Here is a 17,496-nt window from a genome sequence, read left to right as displayed (position 1 = left end):
CATTTTCTTTTAAAGTCGACTTATTCATTTCTGTTCCAGGATGGCTCAAATACGGTAAAATATTTGGCTCCTCTTCTCAAGCAGGTTGCCACACCTGGTTCCATGGTCTGTTCTGGCACAGTAGCTGGTGTTTGCTAAACAAAACTCTTCTACTAGGGTCTCAGGAATGGAAACATGTCCTAAGTGTGCAGGAGAAAGTGATGGCAGGAGGCACAGCTTTGGAAGCTGGCAGACCTGGGCCAGGATACTTAGGTCTCTGAGTTTCAGCTTTCTCACCTCTACAACGGATATGATGTCTACCTACCGGTTGTTTGGGGGTAGTAAATGACAAAGTGTTTGGAAGGCATCTAGAACAGTGCCAGGCGCTCAGGCGAGTGACGAAAGTTCTGTTCCCTTCCTCCTCTCTATCAAATTACTTTGAGATCAGAGGGAAAGAAAAGTGGTGGGTTGGAAGCGGGACCACTAAAGAATGGAGGCCACTTCTGGCCTAAAGGATACAAGGATATTTATCTCTATACAAAGATCTGGTTCAAAGAAGCCAACAGATTAAAAAAAAAAAAAAAAAAAAAAGAACAGCCACCTGGGTTTTTGGATTAGCTGAACCCCGGATAAAGATGCTTGTGAAAAGAAGCTTGTGCGAATCCAGAAAAGGACTTGAAATGCCCAGGCTCTGCCATGGCACATTCCCCATTTTTTTCCGCACGGCACACACAGAGTGAACTCGAATTTGGCCCAAAGCCTTGACTGTTCCCATGGCGGCAGCAGGGGAGAGGTCAGACCAACAGGCGTGGGAAGCTGCTAGGTATGGGAGGAAGAAGCAGGTGTCGGAGGACGGGCCCCCTTTCTCAGGCAGAGGGGCCCCAAGGCTGCTCCTGGTGCTTCCCGCAGCGGGTGGAAGGGTCCTGCCCGCCACCTGCGCCCGCTGGGCCTGGAGGCGGGGAGGAGGCAGAAGGAGGCGGCGGGCCAGCCGTGGTGGGTTTCCCTCCCCTCCGCCGGCCCCCGAGCGAATGCCTGGAAGTTGACGCGAACTCCGGGCCGCTGGGAAGCCCCCGGGCGCGGGGGCAGGGCCGGCTCCCATCGCGGGGCTGGCCTCCGCCTGCGCTGCCCTGTCGGCCGGGCCGGGAGGAGGGGCAGCCTCACCGCGGGCCTGTATGGCGTGAGGGCGGGGACGGGGTCCAGGGACCCGCGCGGGGAGGGAGCGCCGCGCCCGCCGCCCTTCAATTGGCCGCGCCGCCTCCTCGCGGGAGAGGCGGGAGGAGGAGGCCCTCCATTGGTCGGGCTAGTCGGCCAATCCCTGAAGGTCCGGAGGAGGCAGTGGGGGGCAGTTCGTGCGGGACTCCGGAGCCGACCGGGAGGCTCTGCGGGACCTCGTCCGAGTGAGTAGCCGAGGCACCGCCCGCGTCCCGCCGCCGAGTCCGGGCGATTCCTGCGCCGTCCAGGGGAGCGAACTCCGAGCATCTTGTGGTGCGGCCACTCCTCGGGGCCAGGAGCGGGGAAGCCGAGTGCGAGAAACCGCCGGACCAGAGCTCAGCCTCTTCCCGCCGACCGAATCATCATGACCCACTTCAACAAGGGCCCCTCCTATGGGCTCTCGGCCGAAGTCAAGAACAAGGTACGCCTGGGCAAGGGTGGGGCAGGACCCCGGGGCCAGAGGTGGGATGCAGGGCGCCGCCCAGGGGACCCTGGGACGGGGGTGGCGTGGGCCGCGCTTCGCCCAGTGCGCCTTGTCTATGGCGGGCTTCGCGGAGAGGAGATGTCGGGGCGGCGCGAGAGTCGCCGCGCGTCCCCGACCTGTCCCCGGCTCCAAGCGCCGGCTCCCGGGCTCTCTTCTGGCTTTGTTCCAGCGCCGCGGGCCGGGACTGGCGGCGGGCGGTGGGTTCCCGGGCTCCTGGAATCCCGCAGCGCCTGCCTTCGGCTCCAGGAGCGGGTCTGCGGCTGCAGGACGCACCCTTCCGGGAAGGGGGCGCTCCTGCGTGGTCATTCGCCCTTAGGTGGGGTCAGTCCGCGCGGCTGGGGACCCAGCGAGCAGCCTCCGCCACCCGCTCCGGCCCGGGCTCCTGGCCAACCCTGAACCTTTTCTTACTCCAAACCCCAGGCCGAATTCAAGTGTGTGAGTAAAGTTAGGCGGTTACGAGGCCAAACTGGGTCCCCCATTGTTCCTCGCCTTTTCCCGGGTGGGAGACCGCTGAGCATCCCACGCACGGACCTCTGGGACCACCGGAAGAACGGGAGCCGTCCAGAACCCTTCACGGTTGTCGAATACCGGTGCCAGTTGCTGCTGCTTCTGCGGGAAGCGGAGACAAAGCCTGAGTGCGCCGTTTTGGGAATATCTGCTGTAGACTTGAGATTTATTTTTATAAAACACTGAGAAGTTTGTAGTACGTTAGACTTCAACGATATCAAGGAAATCTTCGTGGGTTGCTTTTGTTAGGGTTTATTTGCTGAGGCGGGCTGTAGTTCGGAGTGATTGGGCTTTGGTAACCTCGGTTCTGCCACTTTGCCCAGCATAAGAATGCGTTGGGTTTATCTTTAGTACTTTCGGTCTGGGAAAGAGATGAGAGGCGTCCCCCTCCCCAAATCCTCTCCTTCCTTCCTCCCTCCCTGCATTCCAAGCCCATGACATCAGGGGTTTCTGGGGGGAGAGAGCAGCCAATCGGCGCGGAACTGCGCACAGAACGCTCATTGTCTCCTTTCTGCTGTTCTGGCCAAAGCGCCACAAAGGAGGGCTGCTGTGGTTTAATTCTCATTAACCTCCCGGGAGCCGAAGCATGTCAGGATTGCCACCGCACCGTCCTACCGCTTGTAGAATTCACTGGCATTGTCAGAGTTGTAACATCCCAGCGTTGGGGGTGTACGCGCTGTGGAGTGAATTATGTAGAGTCCATGAAGCGCACCATTGTCACACCCCAAGGGAGAATTGTGGCTCTTCTCACCCCGTTATATAGTCTCCAGATCATATTGTAATTCAGTTGTTAATAAGTTCTAAACAATCTCTGAAGCAAGGAGTTTATTTTAGTCTATGTATCCAGAATTGAAATGTAGATCTTTTACCTTGTCAAGTCTGTTGCCCATTTTAGAAAACGATTTTCTGAACATTTTTGTAAAGAACAGAAAAGTGAGTGGTTTGTGTATGATTGATTACAAACCCCACCAATTGAAAACTTGCAGAATATTGTTCCGTTCTTTCCAAGGTTTGCAAGCGGAGCTTTAGGAATCCTGTCAGAAGACTCAGCATGTCCAAACTGCTGGATGTGATACCCTGGCCTGGCTTGTGCACATTAATTTTAATTCGCCCTTGTGATTCTTGGCTGGCAACAGTTGAGTCTCTACCTTTTGCATTGTAAATGAGGTACTGATAACTTTGGCAGTCCTTCTGGAGACTTACTTTTCTTGGACGTTAATATCCATGTTAATTTCTTTTGGCTGACTAATGAAGCAACTTCTGCCCTTTGCCTACTTATCATTGAGCAGACTGAAGGAAATGCGTGGACTGAGGCTAGATCATTGTAATTATTATACGTTTTTAAAAATAGTAAACCTCAGCTTCCAGAACCTTTGGAAAGTTAAACTTTAGGTTTATATAACTGTGAGTTTATCCCTTTAAGCATCAAACCATCCTTAATAACCCCTTTCATTTATATGGCCCTTTCATACAGTATTCTTTCATAGGAAGTCTTTTTTATATATATATAAATTTATTTATTTAGTTTTGGCTGCATTGGGTCTTCGTTGCTGCGCGCACTTTCTCTAGTTGTGGCGAGCGGGGGCTGCTACTCTTCGTTGCGGTGCGCGGGCTTCTCATTGCGGTGGCTTCTCTTGTTGCGGGCACAGCTCTAGGCTCGCCGTCTTCAGTAGTTGCGGCTTGCGGACTCTAGAGCACAGGCTCAGTAGCTGAGGTGCACCGGCTTAGTTGCTCCGCGGCATGTGGGATCTTCCCGGACCAGGGCTCGAACCCGTGTCCTCTGCTTTGGCAGGCGGATTCTCAACCACTGCGCCACCAGTGAAGCCCCATAGGAAGTCTTTTGATCTCAGCAGTAGAGCAGCCCTCTGAGGTGGGTAGGATTCCTGGGATTATCCAACATCATTTACAGATCAGGATGCTGAAGCTCAGAAAGATGGGATTTGCTCAAGATCACAGAAAAATGTTGGAATATTCTAAGAATTTTAACTCTAAGGGTGATATCTTAGTTTAGTGAGGTACTTAGGGATGTTCTGCTAGATGTCACTATTGTCCACCCTCCTCCCCGCTATTTTTGCTGTTCACCTGTCAGTTCCTGGCATCATGATTATTCATTTAATGCTGTTTTAATCTCTTCTGGGCTTGGAAATCAAATATCCATGTTTGCTAGTCCTTTGTATGAGATACTGCATTTCAATTGAGGGCTCAGAACCACCTGATTGAGTGGGTCTATGGAACATGATCTTTGTCGTTGCTTGGTTTGCACACCTTTTGATTTCTTCCTGCTTTTTCTTTATGTATTGCATAACTGGTATGTTGCTTAAATATTAATTTTTTTTCTTAAAACCTCATTAACAAAGTGGGGGGAGATAGTGTGGAATGGACCTTGGAGTGATGCAGATGTGGGTTCTAATCCCCCTTCTGCCACTTACTGCCTTGAATGATGTTGGGCAAATTATTTGGTATTTCTGTCCTAGTTTCCTAATCAGTAAAATGGGGGAAGTGATAGTTACCACCTCTAAACTCTGCATTGTTGAGATGTGTCTGGCTTGCAGTAAGTACTCAATGACTATGTTGTGGCTATTAGTTCTTAGTAATAGACAACTAGTATTGGTATTATATTTCTTAGACTTGTATGTCACTGCCTCTTTAAGTATTCCATTTCTATTAAAAAAGCCTTTGGTCTTTTTATATTTGAATTGAGGAAGTATTTGATCTTAGATAGTTTTAATTAGTAAAATTTCAGGGAAAAGTCAGTAAATTTAAGATACTTGTTTGATAAGATAATAATACCTGGTAGAACATACAAACTTACATTTTTTTAATAGGCAAGAAGATGTTTGAAAACAGCCTTAAAAAAGTAGAATCCTTCAGCCTGTGATATAATCAGTATGTCTCTAATGACAAGAAAAAGATCATAACTTGCAATCTACCAAGACTATAATGGAGTAGAAGGTCCGGAATATAGAAACTGGTGTAGATAGTTCAGTGAGGGATGGAAACACTCGTAAAGTAGTAAGGTCTTACATGTATCATACAGGTTACGCCAGGCCCTTGACTGCATCTTGGGGACCAAAGGTAAATACCTCTGTGCCTTATAAGCCATGGAAACATGACAGGTCCCAAAAGGAAGCACAGCATTTCCTGACACTTGGCTCTGAGCAAGATGTTGGAGTCGGGTACTTTCTTGTAGAGCTGAGGATGCAGTGAAGCATGCCCTCACCAGTCTTAGAGCACATGGTGCCGGGAGCTTTCTTACGGGTCTCAGGGAACGTGGAGGAAATTAGTTGCGGGGCGGGAGTGGGTGGAGCTGAAATGATCTTACCTGGGCATGTTTCTTGGGAGGAGTCTAACTGAGATACTAAGAAGAATGGAATTGGAATGCACATTCTAACAGTTTCTGCTCCCAGGGAGTGTCTGATTTGAGCAAAGTAGCTTCTCACAGAATCTTGGTTTCAAAATGGTATCCCTCAACAGATAAAAACCATTTTGGAAGGCTTATTACTAAAATTGTAAGTCATTGAAGAGTAAGTTAAACAATCATATAGTAATAATTAAATAGGACCAAATGTCCCATGAGGCCATGCCAGCCTACCAGCCCAGTGCCACTTGGACAACCGGTTTGCTCTGCGGATCAGAGTAACCCCAGGGTGTCTGTGGACTCCTGTTGTAAACTGTGTCCGAAGGTGGTCTGCCTTGTTTTCTGCTAGAGGAACAGAATCATGGTAAAAATGTATTGATGGGTTTAGCTTTAGCTTTTTTTTTTTTTTAACTTTACAGTTCAGAAATAGGTTTTTTAAGATTTTTTTTTCATGTGGACCATTTTTATAGTCTTTATTGAATTTGTTACAACATTGCTTTTTTAAAAATTAAGTAATTTCTTTTTGGCTGCGTTGGGTCTTCTCTAGTTGTGGCGAGCGGCGGGCGGGGGGGGGGGTGCTACTCTTCATTGTGGTGCGAAGGCTTCTCATTGCAGTGGCTTCTCTTGTTGTGGAGCACCAGCTCTAGGCGTGCAGGCTCAGTAGTTGTGGCTCGCGGGCTGTAGAGCACAGGCTCAGTAGTTGTGGTGCATGGGCTTAGTTGCTCTGCGGCATGTGGGATCTTCTCAGACCAGGGCTTGAACCTGTGTCGCCTGCATTGGCAGGAGGATTCTTAACCACTGCGCCACCAGGGAAGTCCCTGCTTCTGTTTTAGTTTTCGTTTTTTGGCTGCAAGGCATTTGGTATCTTAGTTCCCTGACCAGGGATCGAACCCGCACCTCCTGCATTGGAAGGTGAAGGAAGTCTTAACCACTGGACTGCCAGGGAAGTCCCCAGAAATAGGTTTTTAATTCAGAACTTTTTGTTTATTGTTTCTTTCCACCAGCGATAAGATCTCCATCTTATTCACTGATGAGATATATCAAGATCTATATTTTAGAATATAACCTGGCACATAGTAGATGCCCAATAAATATTTGCTGATTTCATTAATTTACCCATCAGGAATAGATTTTACCATCTCTAGAAACTGGAAAGTAACCGTGTTTGACAAGTCTGTGTAAAGGAATTCTGTGGTGCAAGTGTGATGTTTTTGAAGGACATGGTGATTTTTATAGTTTGCTTTTCTTGAGCAATGTCTTTTATTAGTTAATATTACACTGAAAACTTATCAGTAAGATAATTCCTTCTTTGTTGCTGAAGTTCTTTCTTAGACTCCCAGATTAGGGAAGAACAGTAGAGGCCCCTTCTGATGTGCCATTGTGGTTTGCCTGCTTTTTTGGTTTGTTTTCCTGTCTTGACCAAAACAGTTAAAGAAATAGTTTGCTGAATTGAGAAGAGGTACCATGCTACCTCTTTAAAAATACTCAGACTTATTTACTCTGGAATAGTAATGGGGATCGTTATCAAGCTCGTTATCAAGCTCGTTATCAAGATCGTTATCAAGCTATCCTGTGATCTACAGCTATTTACACTCTTTCCTTTGTCTGCCTCTGTTCTTAAAGATTCCAAAAATAAGCTTGACAATGAAGACCTTGCTGCTACCATCATCAAGCAGAGGCATATCCTCTATTTCCCTATGCCTTTTCCCCTTCCAGGTGGAATCATGAGGTTAGTGAGTGTCTTCTTTTCACTTAACAGTATATCGGGAACCACAGTTAATATTATCTGTTACATTAAAAAAAATTTAAAAAAAGAAGAAGAGGAAGCACAATTGGATGGTTTTGGTTTTTCAGCCAATTATGACCATTATATCTAAGAGAGAGAGGAAATGTTTATTTCTCATCTCAATATGACTAGGTGGTGGAAAGGAGCTTGTTCTTAGAATTTTCCGCAAGTTTCATTTTCTTCTAGGCATTAGCCTTCTATAGCATATACCACTTGCATTGGCTTTCCTTAACTCTGAACTCGTAGCCATGGTGGGCTCTTAGCTATTATTCATATGTACTTGTGCTCAAGTTTTTGTTAAGGGTTTTTTGAGCCTGGGGTTGATCCACACTGTTTGTGGGGCCTGAAGCTTATATAGTTTAGGGTTTATCATTACAAAAAAGTACAAAAGAATTTTGCACATTTTATGAAAACATGACCATGGGAATCTTTGTGAACTTGAAGATGTCGGGTAGGTCCCCTCTAGGTTCCTCTCAGTGAGAAAGTAGAACCTGGTGGCCTTGGAGACTGACTGGGTTGTAATCTTGGTTCTGCCTCTTACCCTGTGACTTTGGGCAAATAACCTGTCTGTGTCTCATCTGTAAAATGAGGATATGCTAGTACCTACCTCTATAGGGTTTTGGGGGGAAATAAGCAAGATAGACAATCCACGTAACGTGTTTCAAATAATGCCTAGAACCAAAAGTACACGTTATGTAAATGTTAGCAATTGTTCCATTTTGCTCTGCTGGGTAGGTTCGGTCCCTGATTTATCTTCTAGATTTTGAGATTATCGCCAGGACTTGGACATTCAGGCACGAATGTGTTTGTATCTGAATGAGGCTTCTGGCAAATAGGGGACCACAGAGCCAAGCAGTACCTCTCGATTTCGCTTCTGTGTCAGGACTGTGATCTGCCCCCAGAGTCCTGGTCCAGGCCTCCTCCCCCGGCAGCCTGTGATGCACTACTGCAGTGAAATCCCGGGGTCTCTCTCCCTGTTCTCACTCTGTCCACATTGCCCACAGGGCCACGGACTTCTGTGTAGAGCTAGAGGCCTTGTTTTCTGGGCGTGCCATTACTTGGGTTTTTCTTCCTAAGAAGTCGATTTCTGTTAGACAAGACACATCTTTCATTTCTTGGTTCAGACAGGGCTCGTCCACAGTCCACAGTGGACTGATAAACATATTTACCCTGTAGCGTTGTCACTGGAGGCCTTCACTTTTAAATGGTCTTTGGAAGGATCTACCTAGACCTGTGTGAAGCAAGTCCATGAGTAGAGAAGCCTGATTCCTAGCTTTCCCCCGGGTGGTAGGGGAGGGGACCTCTTCAACATCTTCCTTCCTCCCAGGACCAGGAAGCTTCAGGGTGTGAGCCCGGGCACTGTTGGGCGGGCACATCTGCTCTGGGAAGGCCAGGAATTAGGGATGTGAGTGCAGAGAAAAGAGAAGGCCCTCTGGGCTGGGAAGGACTGTTCTGGGCAAGTCATAAGCTAGGCATCTATGGCCCTTTTCCTCTCTTCCCCCACACATTTTCTAGGGGATCCTAGCTGCTGAGTGGTGGTTAGGCATGCTGGCTATGATATCACTGTTGTTTCTTCTCTCCCCTTCTCAAATGTTTGCACACTAATCTTTCTTCATTATCTCAAGCCTCTCTGCCTGCTTAGCGCTGCAGAAGGCTCTACAAATGGATAGAGAGAGTGCTGTATCATTGCAGTTTTCCCTCCTTCCTTTCGTTTCACGTGGGAGGAAATAGAGAAAATAATCAATACCATGTGTAGTGAGTCTCTCATAATTCAAACATGTGATTCTACTTTGGATGCAAAAATAGCAACAGCATTCATACTTCTAATCGAGTGTAGAAATTATACTTATATGTAATAGCATATTTTGAGCTTGTTGGAGTCCTTAGCCCTTAGCAGCTGAGCTGGAACCTTAGGGCTGCTCTTCAGAGTCCGCACACAGCCAGATCTCTCCCCCTGAACGGACATGCATTTGTCTCTTCTTTTCCCTTTCTTCGGAGGCCTGGATGTTGAATAAACCCCCATCCCCCAACCTCACCTCGGCCACACACACAAACACAGGCGTGGGCTTTGCCAGCCAGGCTTTTCGTTCCTAAATTTCTTCCTCTCTGGGCTTCGTTTTTCCATTTTCTTTTTCTCCTTTCAGTGACAACTCTGCTATTGACATCCTCTTCTGCAGTCGGTCTTACAGCATTTTCTAAAACATGCATGCGGTAGGAAGCTAGTTTTTATAGGGGCCAGGGGAAGAATTAAAGTCTGAGGCATCTCTGCCAAATCTCTTACTGTGAACTTTTGAACCATGCTGGCAACGCCCTTTGAGACTACAGATTCCGGGGCTGGTTTGAATCAAAGCCGCAGCAAGTTCACGGTGTATCGATCTGCTACGGCGATGGTGGTGGTGGTTACTTTTGGTTGCACTCTCATTTCTCCATGAGTTGGAAGGACTTTATGTTAAGCCACAGTGTCTAAGCCACCACCCTGTTCCTGGTTCTTGGTCCTCTGTCTGCAAGCGGCGTAGTTGCCCGTGCTGTGTTCTCTGTGTATAGCTTAGAGTTCCTATCTCAGTTTGGTTAGAGGGGTGGGAGAGGGAGAACGTCCAGTGGTGGAAAAGCCTTAGACTTTGGAGCCAGACCTGGGTCTGAATCCCTGCTGAGCCCATGACCACGGACAAGTCATCTCTGCATGAAGATGATGCATCTACCTTGGGATGCCACCTTCCTTGCCTATGAGAACCTCTTCTCTTTTTTGATCCTTATTTTGTGAATGAAGTATTTGTCAAGAAGAATGCAAACTGTACCAAAATATAAAAGTAAAGAAGTGAAAGTATCCTGCATCCCTTAGCCCCACCCAACTGCTTGTACAGCTTTAAATATCATTTTAACATTTTAGAAAGTGAATTATAGTTTATTGTGTGGATTTCCGCTATGCATTTATTCATTACTTCCCTACTGGTGGATATTGCCTTAAAAAGTACTTGTGTGGAAAAGTGTGTAAGTTTTGACCTAACGTTTAAATGTGTTTATAGGTATTACCAACTTGCTGTCTAAACAGTTGTATAGTTCCCACCAACGGTTCAGAAGAGAAGGAAGATCTCCTCTTGATGTTAAGAACAAATACAATTATCAAAGCAGCCTTGTCAAAGTTCAAGTCACTTGCTTTAGTTCTTTATTTTCAAGTCTTGAGTCAGTGACATTTGTAACCCCTACGCCATCTGTCACCCCCACCAGACTCAAGTGGGAGTTGGCAATGAGATGAGGCCAAAGAATGGGGCGAGGGCATCTCTTATAAATTTTGTGATGAGATAATTTTTTTACATAGAAAGCTCAGACAGCATCAGAATGATCTCTTATCAAAATAGCTATCAAATAGTAGTATCAGGTACGTGGTTTGTATGGTATATTGGATTTGGAAGAGGAAACCGTTCTAGTGTCTGGACAGAAGTGACCAGCAAAGTGTAGACAGAAGGTGGGGGGACGTTTACTGAGTTCTTAAGGTTTATGTAAATTAAGTCACTGATTCTTCTCAGCACCTTCTGATGGAAGCGCTATTAACGATCTCTGATTTACTGCTGAGGAAACTGAGGCATGGTGGAGATGGAATTCTAAACAGAGCATTCCCTTTCCAGAGACCACGCCCCTAACCATTTTAATTTGAGGCCAAAACTCGGGGAATCGGCATCTTTCAGGGGAGGAGGAGGAGGAGAAGGCAGACCAGAGAGGGAAGCTCCAGGTCCTTTAACAAGAAGCCAGCGGGAAGAGAGACGGGAGGGGGCCGCAGGAGTGCTGCAGAGAGGCCAGGAAGAGGAAACAGGCCACTGGACTTGGCCACAGAGAGATCACTGGTGACCTTTCAAGAGATCGTTTTCAGTAGAGCAAATTTCCGGTGGGGGTTAGGAAGGAGTACTAAGTGAGGAAATGGAGAGGTTTGTCTTGAAACAAAAGAGAAACAGGACAGTGTTTGAGGCTGGCAGCAGGTTCAAAGATGCGCTTGTTTCAGACAAGATAGGGGGTAGTCTGTGCCCAATGATGGACCAAATAAAGGAAGGGCTCAGTACACATGGTGGGTGGGAGCGAAGCAGCAAAGAAGCTTCTTCGCCATGAAGAGCTGGGAAAGGAAAAGGAAAAGGACCAGGAAAACAGAACTGAGGTGGATAAGACATCCCCTTTTCTGTTGCAAGTGCTGTGTTCCTCTTCTCGTGGAACCACTGATGTATGATGGCGTATGCAGCCAGGAGGAAGAGGAGAGGGTCCAGGCCAAGGCCTGCTCGTGGAATACACTGTTGATTCAGTTGCTTCTCTCCGCTGAGTCCTGCTGGGGCCCCTTTGCAGCCTGGGTACTGCTCTCTCCTCAGTCCCTCGGCCCTTGACCTGGAAAGGATGCGAAGCTGGGCTTATTTTGTTCTTTGTGCTTGGGTGTCCCCTAGCAAGCCTTCATGACACAATGTCCAGGGGACCTCGGTGTTGCGGTGCAGCACTCTGATGGAGGGTGCGGTGCTTCCAGAGGAACTCACTTCCTCCCCGCGTTTCTGTGCTCTCAGATGACATTACAATCAGGTAAAATGTGGAGTTAGTTTTTACTGTTGAGATGTGGAGAGTGCCATGGACCTCACTGAAATTTCACACCCTCTAGTTTTCATTGGGGAGAAAACGGCAGTGATATCTAGCACAGTTAATACCTCTGTAAGACTCCCGTGAAATCTCTCTAACCAGCATCTATCCTACATTTAAAAGGAGGTGTTTCAACTCTGTTCTTCGCTGGTTGGATAAAGCCATCTCTCCAGTGGGCAGACTCAGCTGTAGTAAGCAGAAGAGGATCCCCAAGAGGAGCTCCAGATGTACTGAAAGCTGACTGAGATGCTGGGATCTGTTCCTCCTTGGCCTCCTTTCCACCCTCGTCTCATCAGTAGTTCAGTCAGGGGGGCAATGTGTGTTTTGACTCTGTTCTGGGGTAGGCAGCTGGGAGCACTTGGATGAATGTGGTCAGTGGTCTGGGAGCGGAAAGGGTTTCCCAGTTCCAGAGAGACGAGTTTACGGCTGACACTTGGGACAGTGGGGGTGGATTTCATGCCTTCTTCCTCAGGTCGTAATGGACTCCGAGACTCATCCTATGAAGCAGACTTGCCAAGTAATCGATGAGGAATGAATAGACATTCCCAAGCTACAAAAAAGCTACTGCCATGATATTCCTTGTAATTATGGAAAAAGAAAGGAAGATTTTTCAGTGCTATTCACATGCCCAACTCAGATTATTTAGGAGGCATCTAGAGTCCTGCTGAGGAGACAAGTGTTGAAAACCTGGATAGCAGCAAAAAATCTGGATACCTGCAAATACTGTGATGAGTGAGGTGTAGACCCTTAAATATTCTAGAGGTGAGGCAAAGCAAACAAAAAGTTGAAGAGCATCTCTGTTTTCCTTTATCTGTGGGGGCTTTCGTTAAGATCCCCTTTCAGCAAGATCTCTACAGTGACATAAAATTCAAGACCCAGCCGGCCTCCTTCCCGAGTGAGAGGATGTCCTCCAGCAAGCTTTCTCATGGGTCTCCTTCCCACCGTTGCTGCATTGGCGCACGTGCTCTCTCCACTCCTGCGTGCCTCTCTGGTTGGCTCCCTAGGACTTCTGCGTTTTTATCCGTGGTCTGCCCTATGTGTGGCATTCAGAATTTCTGTATGACTTCCAGCTAAATAGTTAGATGGTACTAAGCTGTTTCTCCTGCCCCCAAAGTCCCTTCTAGGCCATATGTAGCCATTCCTGGCTGACCAGTCTCTCACGATAGGCTGTGTATGATTCTCCTAATCTTTTCTCCACCCAGTTTGCTCCTTCTCAAAACTGATGCCAGTTTGTAAATGTCCCCTTTTAGAGTGTGGCCCACAGAATTGACTACCAGGGTCAGTGGGATTATTAACTAGCTCCTTTGTTTGACTACAAAGCACTAACTCATTCTGTTTTCATCAATGTCATCACCTGGTGAGGTGGTTCGAAGGAGGATTCCAGTCCTTGCTTTGGCAAGTTGATTTCTGAGTCTAGAGGTGACTAATTGCCTAAGATTTTATAGTTCACATACTCCTCGCACACCTGTTTCACTTAAATAATCCCTTCCTTGATTACCTCATGAGGCTGTTTCCATCGAACAAATAAGATGAGCAGTAGTATTTTATAAATAATTGTAGACCTGTGCAGACCAAGATAGCGTTAGCTTTTTTAGGCTCACTGAGTAAGCATTACTAGTTAGTTCTAGAACTTTGGACAGGATTTTACATGTATCTTGAAGAATTTGTTTATTAAGCTAGGATCTTTCTGAATCTGAATTTTGTTTCTTTTTAACTGTTCCCAATTTATTTTTTATTAGTTTATTAAGTATGCCCAATAGTTTCAAATTGTTAGCTACCAGAACAGAAGAGCACAGATGTTAAATCTAAGCCTCCGGGTACACATCCCTGGGAGCTCCTCCTCCCTTGACGTAGATCAGCACAGTGGGCATGGTTGTTCCTTCTGACCAGGCCCTACTTCTAGGGTTACGAAACTGGACTTCAGGAGTGCCATAGACATAAGGGGCTTTTATCAGAAAGTAAAACAGATATGTCCCTAGTGATCCACCTAAGATGAGATCTAGGCGATGTGACGCCCATAAGAAGCAAGCATTCAAATGCAGATGCCTTTCCGTAACAAGAGAGATCTTTAGATCTGTGGCATTTCCCTAGTCTGGTAATACTATCGGTAAATAAAAAATCATTTACTGAGTACCCACTATGGGTCAGGCATGGGCTCTAGGGGTAGAAAGATGAATGAAGCCTGTTTTGACCTCAAGAAGACATAGGCAGGTGTTCTTGGATATGCCTCGCATACCTACCCTGGCTCCTGGTGATGACCGCCCTGCCCCTCCGAGTGCACACCCTCTCTCTGTAGTCCACTCGAGCGTGACAGCCGGGTTCTTCAGCCTGTAGTGGAGACACCCTTGACTTCGGGTGGGAGTGGGCAGGAGTGGGCCCATCTCTAGGTTCCTGTTACTACTGTCTGCCAAGATTTCTCACATGGTGAGCTATTCAGTGTGCACATCTTTATTAATCATTATTTCTGAGTCTAGATTTTTCTGGGAATCCAGCCTCTGTGATTACTTCCTCATTGTTTAAGTTTCAACTTTCAAAATCCACCTTTAACTATGTATGTTCTAAGCTTTGTAGTCTGATGGTCATTTTCTAGATAGAGAAGACAAAGTCGACCTTCTATTGTTTCTGCATTTTTCCTACCATTTGTTAGTTACAGTATTCGCTTTAGGCACTGGACCAACTCCTCTTAAGTTATTTTAACATCTTTCATTTCTTGTCAGTTTCACAGTATTCATACGTTGAGTCATAGTATCTTTGTATTTATTTGACTATACATGTTTGGAGGGAAAAATTTGTGCTGGTGCCATATGCTGATACCTTGATCTGAAGATCTGGCTGTACCTCTCAGAGAAGGGCCAAAATTTAAAATGCCCTTAGACGTCACTCTGGTTTACCCCAGGCAGATGTGATTTTCCCTAGTTTTGGAATATATAGTAATTTCCTCTCAAATATTTAGTAAGTTCATGCCATAGAATGAGTCTCAGATTCTATAGTGAACTTGAAGAAGGCACGCAATCTACCTTGACATCAATGTAAACTGATTTTCTCTAGAATTCCTACTCCCTACTCCCCATAAAATACAAACCCACTTTTAATTTTTTAAATTAAAAAATTTTTTTTCCAGTTTAAAGAAAAAATATATATTAAAAATACAATTGCTCTCTGATCCCATTCTTTCTTCCTGTAGAAATTGCTGTCTTACATTTGGTATTTATCATTCCCACAGGATCTGATTTTAATCCAGTGTTTAAAGTTGATGATAGTAGACTGAACATTTGTACTAGCTACTTCTTTTTTATTTTCTTTAATTTTATACTTTTTATTTTTATTATTATTTATTTAAAAAGTTTAAAAAATTTATACAATATTTAAAGGTTCCTTTCTGTTTACAGTTTTTACAAAATATTGGCTGTATTCCCCATGTTGTACAATACATCCTTGAGCCTGTCTTACACCCAGTAGTTTGTACCTCCCACCCCCAACCCCTAAATTGCCCCCCCCCATAACTACTAGTTCTCTATGTCTGTGAGTCTGCTTCCTTTTTGACAAACTCACTTAAAAAAAAAATAGTTACTTCATCCCTTTCACCAGCAGTAAGTAATCTGGAAGAGAATGAGAATTTGCAAACACAGGCAGGAAGGAGAGTGGAGATGTGTGGTGACGGGAATGGACGGTGGGGACGGGCAGTATCTGAGGTGAGCCTGTCTGTGGTGGAATGCTCTTTTTGAATTGTAGACGGTAAAGGGAACAGGTTGCAGTGGGGTTTGGTTCATACCAGTTCCGTACTCAAGCTGATATAAATGGCAAGTGTTAATTCTGAGGTGTGTCAGGCACTGAGATGGGCTTCCTCCTCACAATGGCCCTGGAAGGAAGGAAACAACTTGCAAGAAATGAGGTCACCAGGGTTAAGTTACTTACTTATGTCACTCTGGAACTGGGAACACAGTTTTTGGAAGTTTTTGAAGTTTGACTTCACAGCATGGGATCTTTGGTCTGTTGTATCCCCAGCGTGAATACTTAAAAATTTGCAAAGGTATTTTACATGTTTGGAGGATCTGTTGGGGGAAGGGTTTAAGGTAGGTCAACCCTGTTAAAGCCTGTTCATTCTCTTGCATGAGATATCAACAAGGACAAGTCATAAAGCAAAGGAAGGGAAGCGGCATCTTGATGTTGCAGATGGAAATTTACTGTTCGTTTCTTGTCTGAGTCTGTGGTGGTCCCAGTCTTTCTGGTCTCCCCTTATTTTAAATACTCTACTTTATTCTTTTTTTGACGAATGTCTTAACACACCTTATTTAATATTTGTCTCTTTCCACTAGAATGTCAGCTTTTTTTTTTTTTTAATAAATTTATTTATTTATTTTTGGCTGTGTTGGGTCTTCGTTTCTGTGCGAGGGCTTTCTCTAGTTGCAGCAAGCGGGGGCCACTCTTCATCGCGGTGCGCGGGCCTCTTACTATCGTGGCCTCTCTTGTTGCAGAGCACAGGCTCCAGACGCGCGCAGGCTCAGTAGTTGTGGCTCACGGGCCTAGTTGCTCCGCGGCATGTGGGATCTTCCCAGACCAAGGCTCGAACCCGTGTCCCCTGCATTAGCAGGCAGATTCTCAACCACTGTGCCACTGGGGAAGCCCTAGAATGTCAGCTTTTAGGACAGAGACTTTGCCTTTGAACCATGCCTGTTACAAAGTGGCCATTTGAATGAAGGACAAAAGGAAGGAGTGATGCAGAAAGAAGTTGAAGGAAGAATCCAAGACACACAAGGATCACTTGAAAGAGAGGGAAGCTGACACTGAATATGATTTTACTTAGAGAGTTTGGGGTAATGCTGGATTATTCTGGTGGCTCAAAAGGGCGTCTAGTGAGAGTTCAGGCACGACTGACATTTGGGGGACACTCTTGTAACCACCAGAGACAGTAACCTGTCTGTCTGCTTCAGGTTTTAACGACTGATGGGATAAAAAATGTACTGTGGGAAGGAATATAGAGGAAAGACATGTCTTAATTCTTTAGCAGATTCTACAATATCCTGGGTGTAAGCCGGCTGTCAGACAGCTCTCGTACATATAGGATCGTCACTCTGCCTCATGCAGGTACAGCCCCATCTTTCTACTAAATTGCGTCTTGACCAAATGCTCCATAGAACAGTGTGGAACAGCACTGTTTGGGTCAGTTTGTGGAGATGTTTTAGAAGCTCGGTTTCCCTCATTACTCAGTATCCCCTCTTAGGGATTCTGCGAGGGAAACTTCTCAGACCTCAGTGCCAGGAAGGGCTGGGCAATTCTTAACAGCCAGAAGGAGCGGGCTTTTATCTGATCTAGTGTCTCCCTTTACTGCTAGGAAGTTTGGGCCCTCAGGGCTTGTGTTGTTGAAGGGGATCTTTTTCTAGTGCTGTTCTGTACATGATTCACTATAAGACATGTGCATGTGGTCTGAAAGAAGACTTGGCAGACTGGACAGGAGCTTACTTCTGGGGAGGTGGGAAAGGGGGTAGGATTTGGAGGAGGGGTGAAGAGAGACCTGTACTTTTTTACTCTGTCTAGTGTTTCTCAACTTTGTTTTCCGCATCTCTT

General features: G+C 46.1%; 1 protein-coding gene across 1 annotated transcript in view; it reads left to right on the top strand.

The window, feature by feature from the left end:
- Positions 1-1,302: 1,302 nt before the first annotated feature.
- The window catches only part of CNN3 (calponin 3), a 26,919-nt gene continuing 10,725 nt past the window's right edge, over positions 1,303-17,496 (top strand). Inside the window, exon 1 of the mRNA XM_036832866.1 lies at positions 1,303-1,612. Coding sequence (XP_036688761.1) covers positions 1,556-1,612 — 57 coding nt within the window. The 5' untranslated portion in view covers positions 1,303-1,555. The remainder of the gene's footprint in view (positions 1,613-17,496) is intronic.

This window comes from Balaenoptera musculus, chromosome 1, assembly GCF_009873245.2.
Source record: "Balaenoptera musculus isolate JJ_BM4_2016_0621 chromosome 1, mBalMus1.pri.v3, whole genome shotgun sequence".
NCBI classification, from domain to species: Eukaryota; Metazoa; Chordata; class Mammalia; order Artiodactyla; family Balaenopteridae; genus Balaenoptera; species Balaenoptera musculus.
The sequence above is the reverse complement of the archived record's forward strand: the minus strand, read 5'-3'. Positions and strand labels throughout refer to the sequence as shown.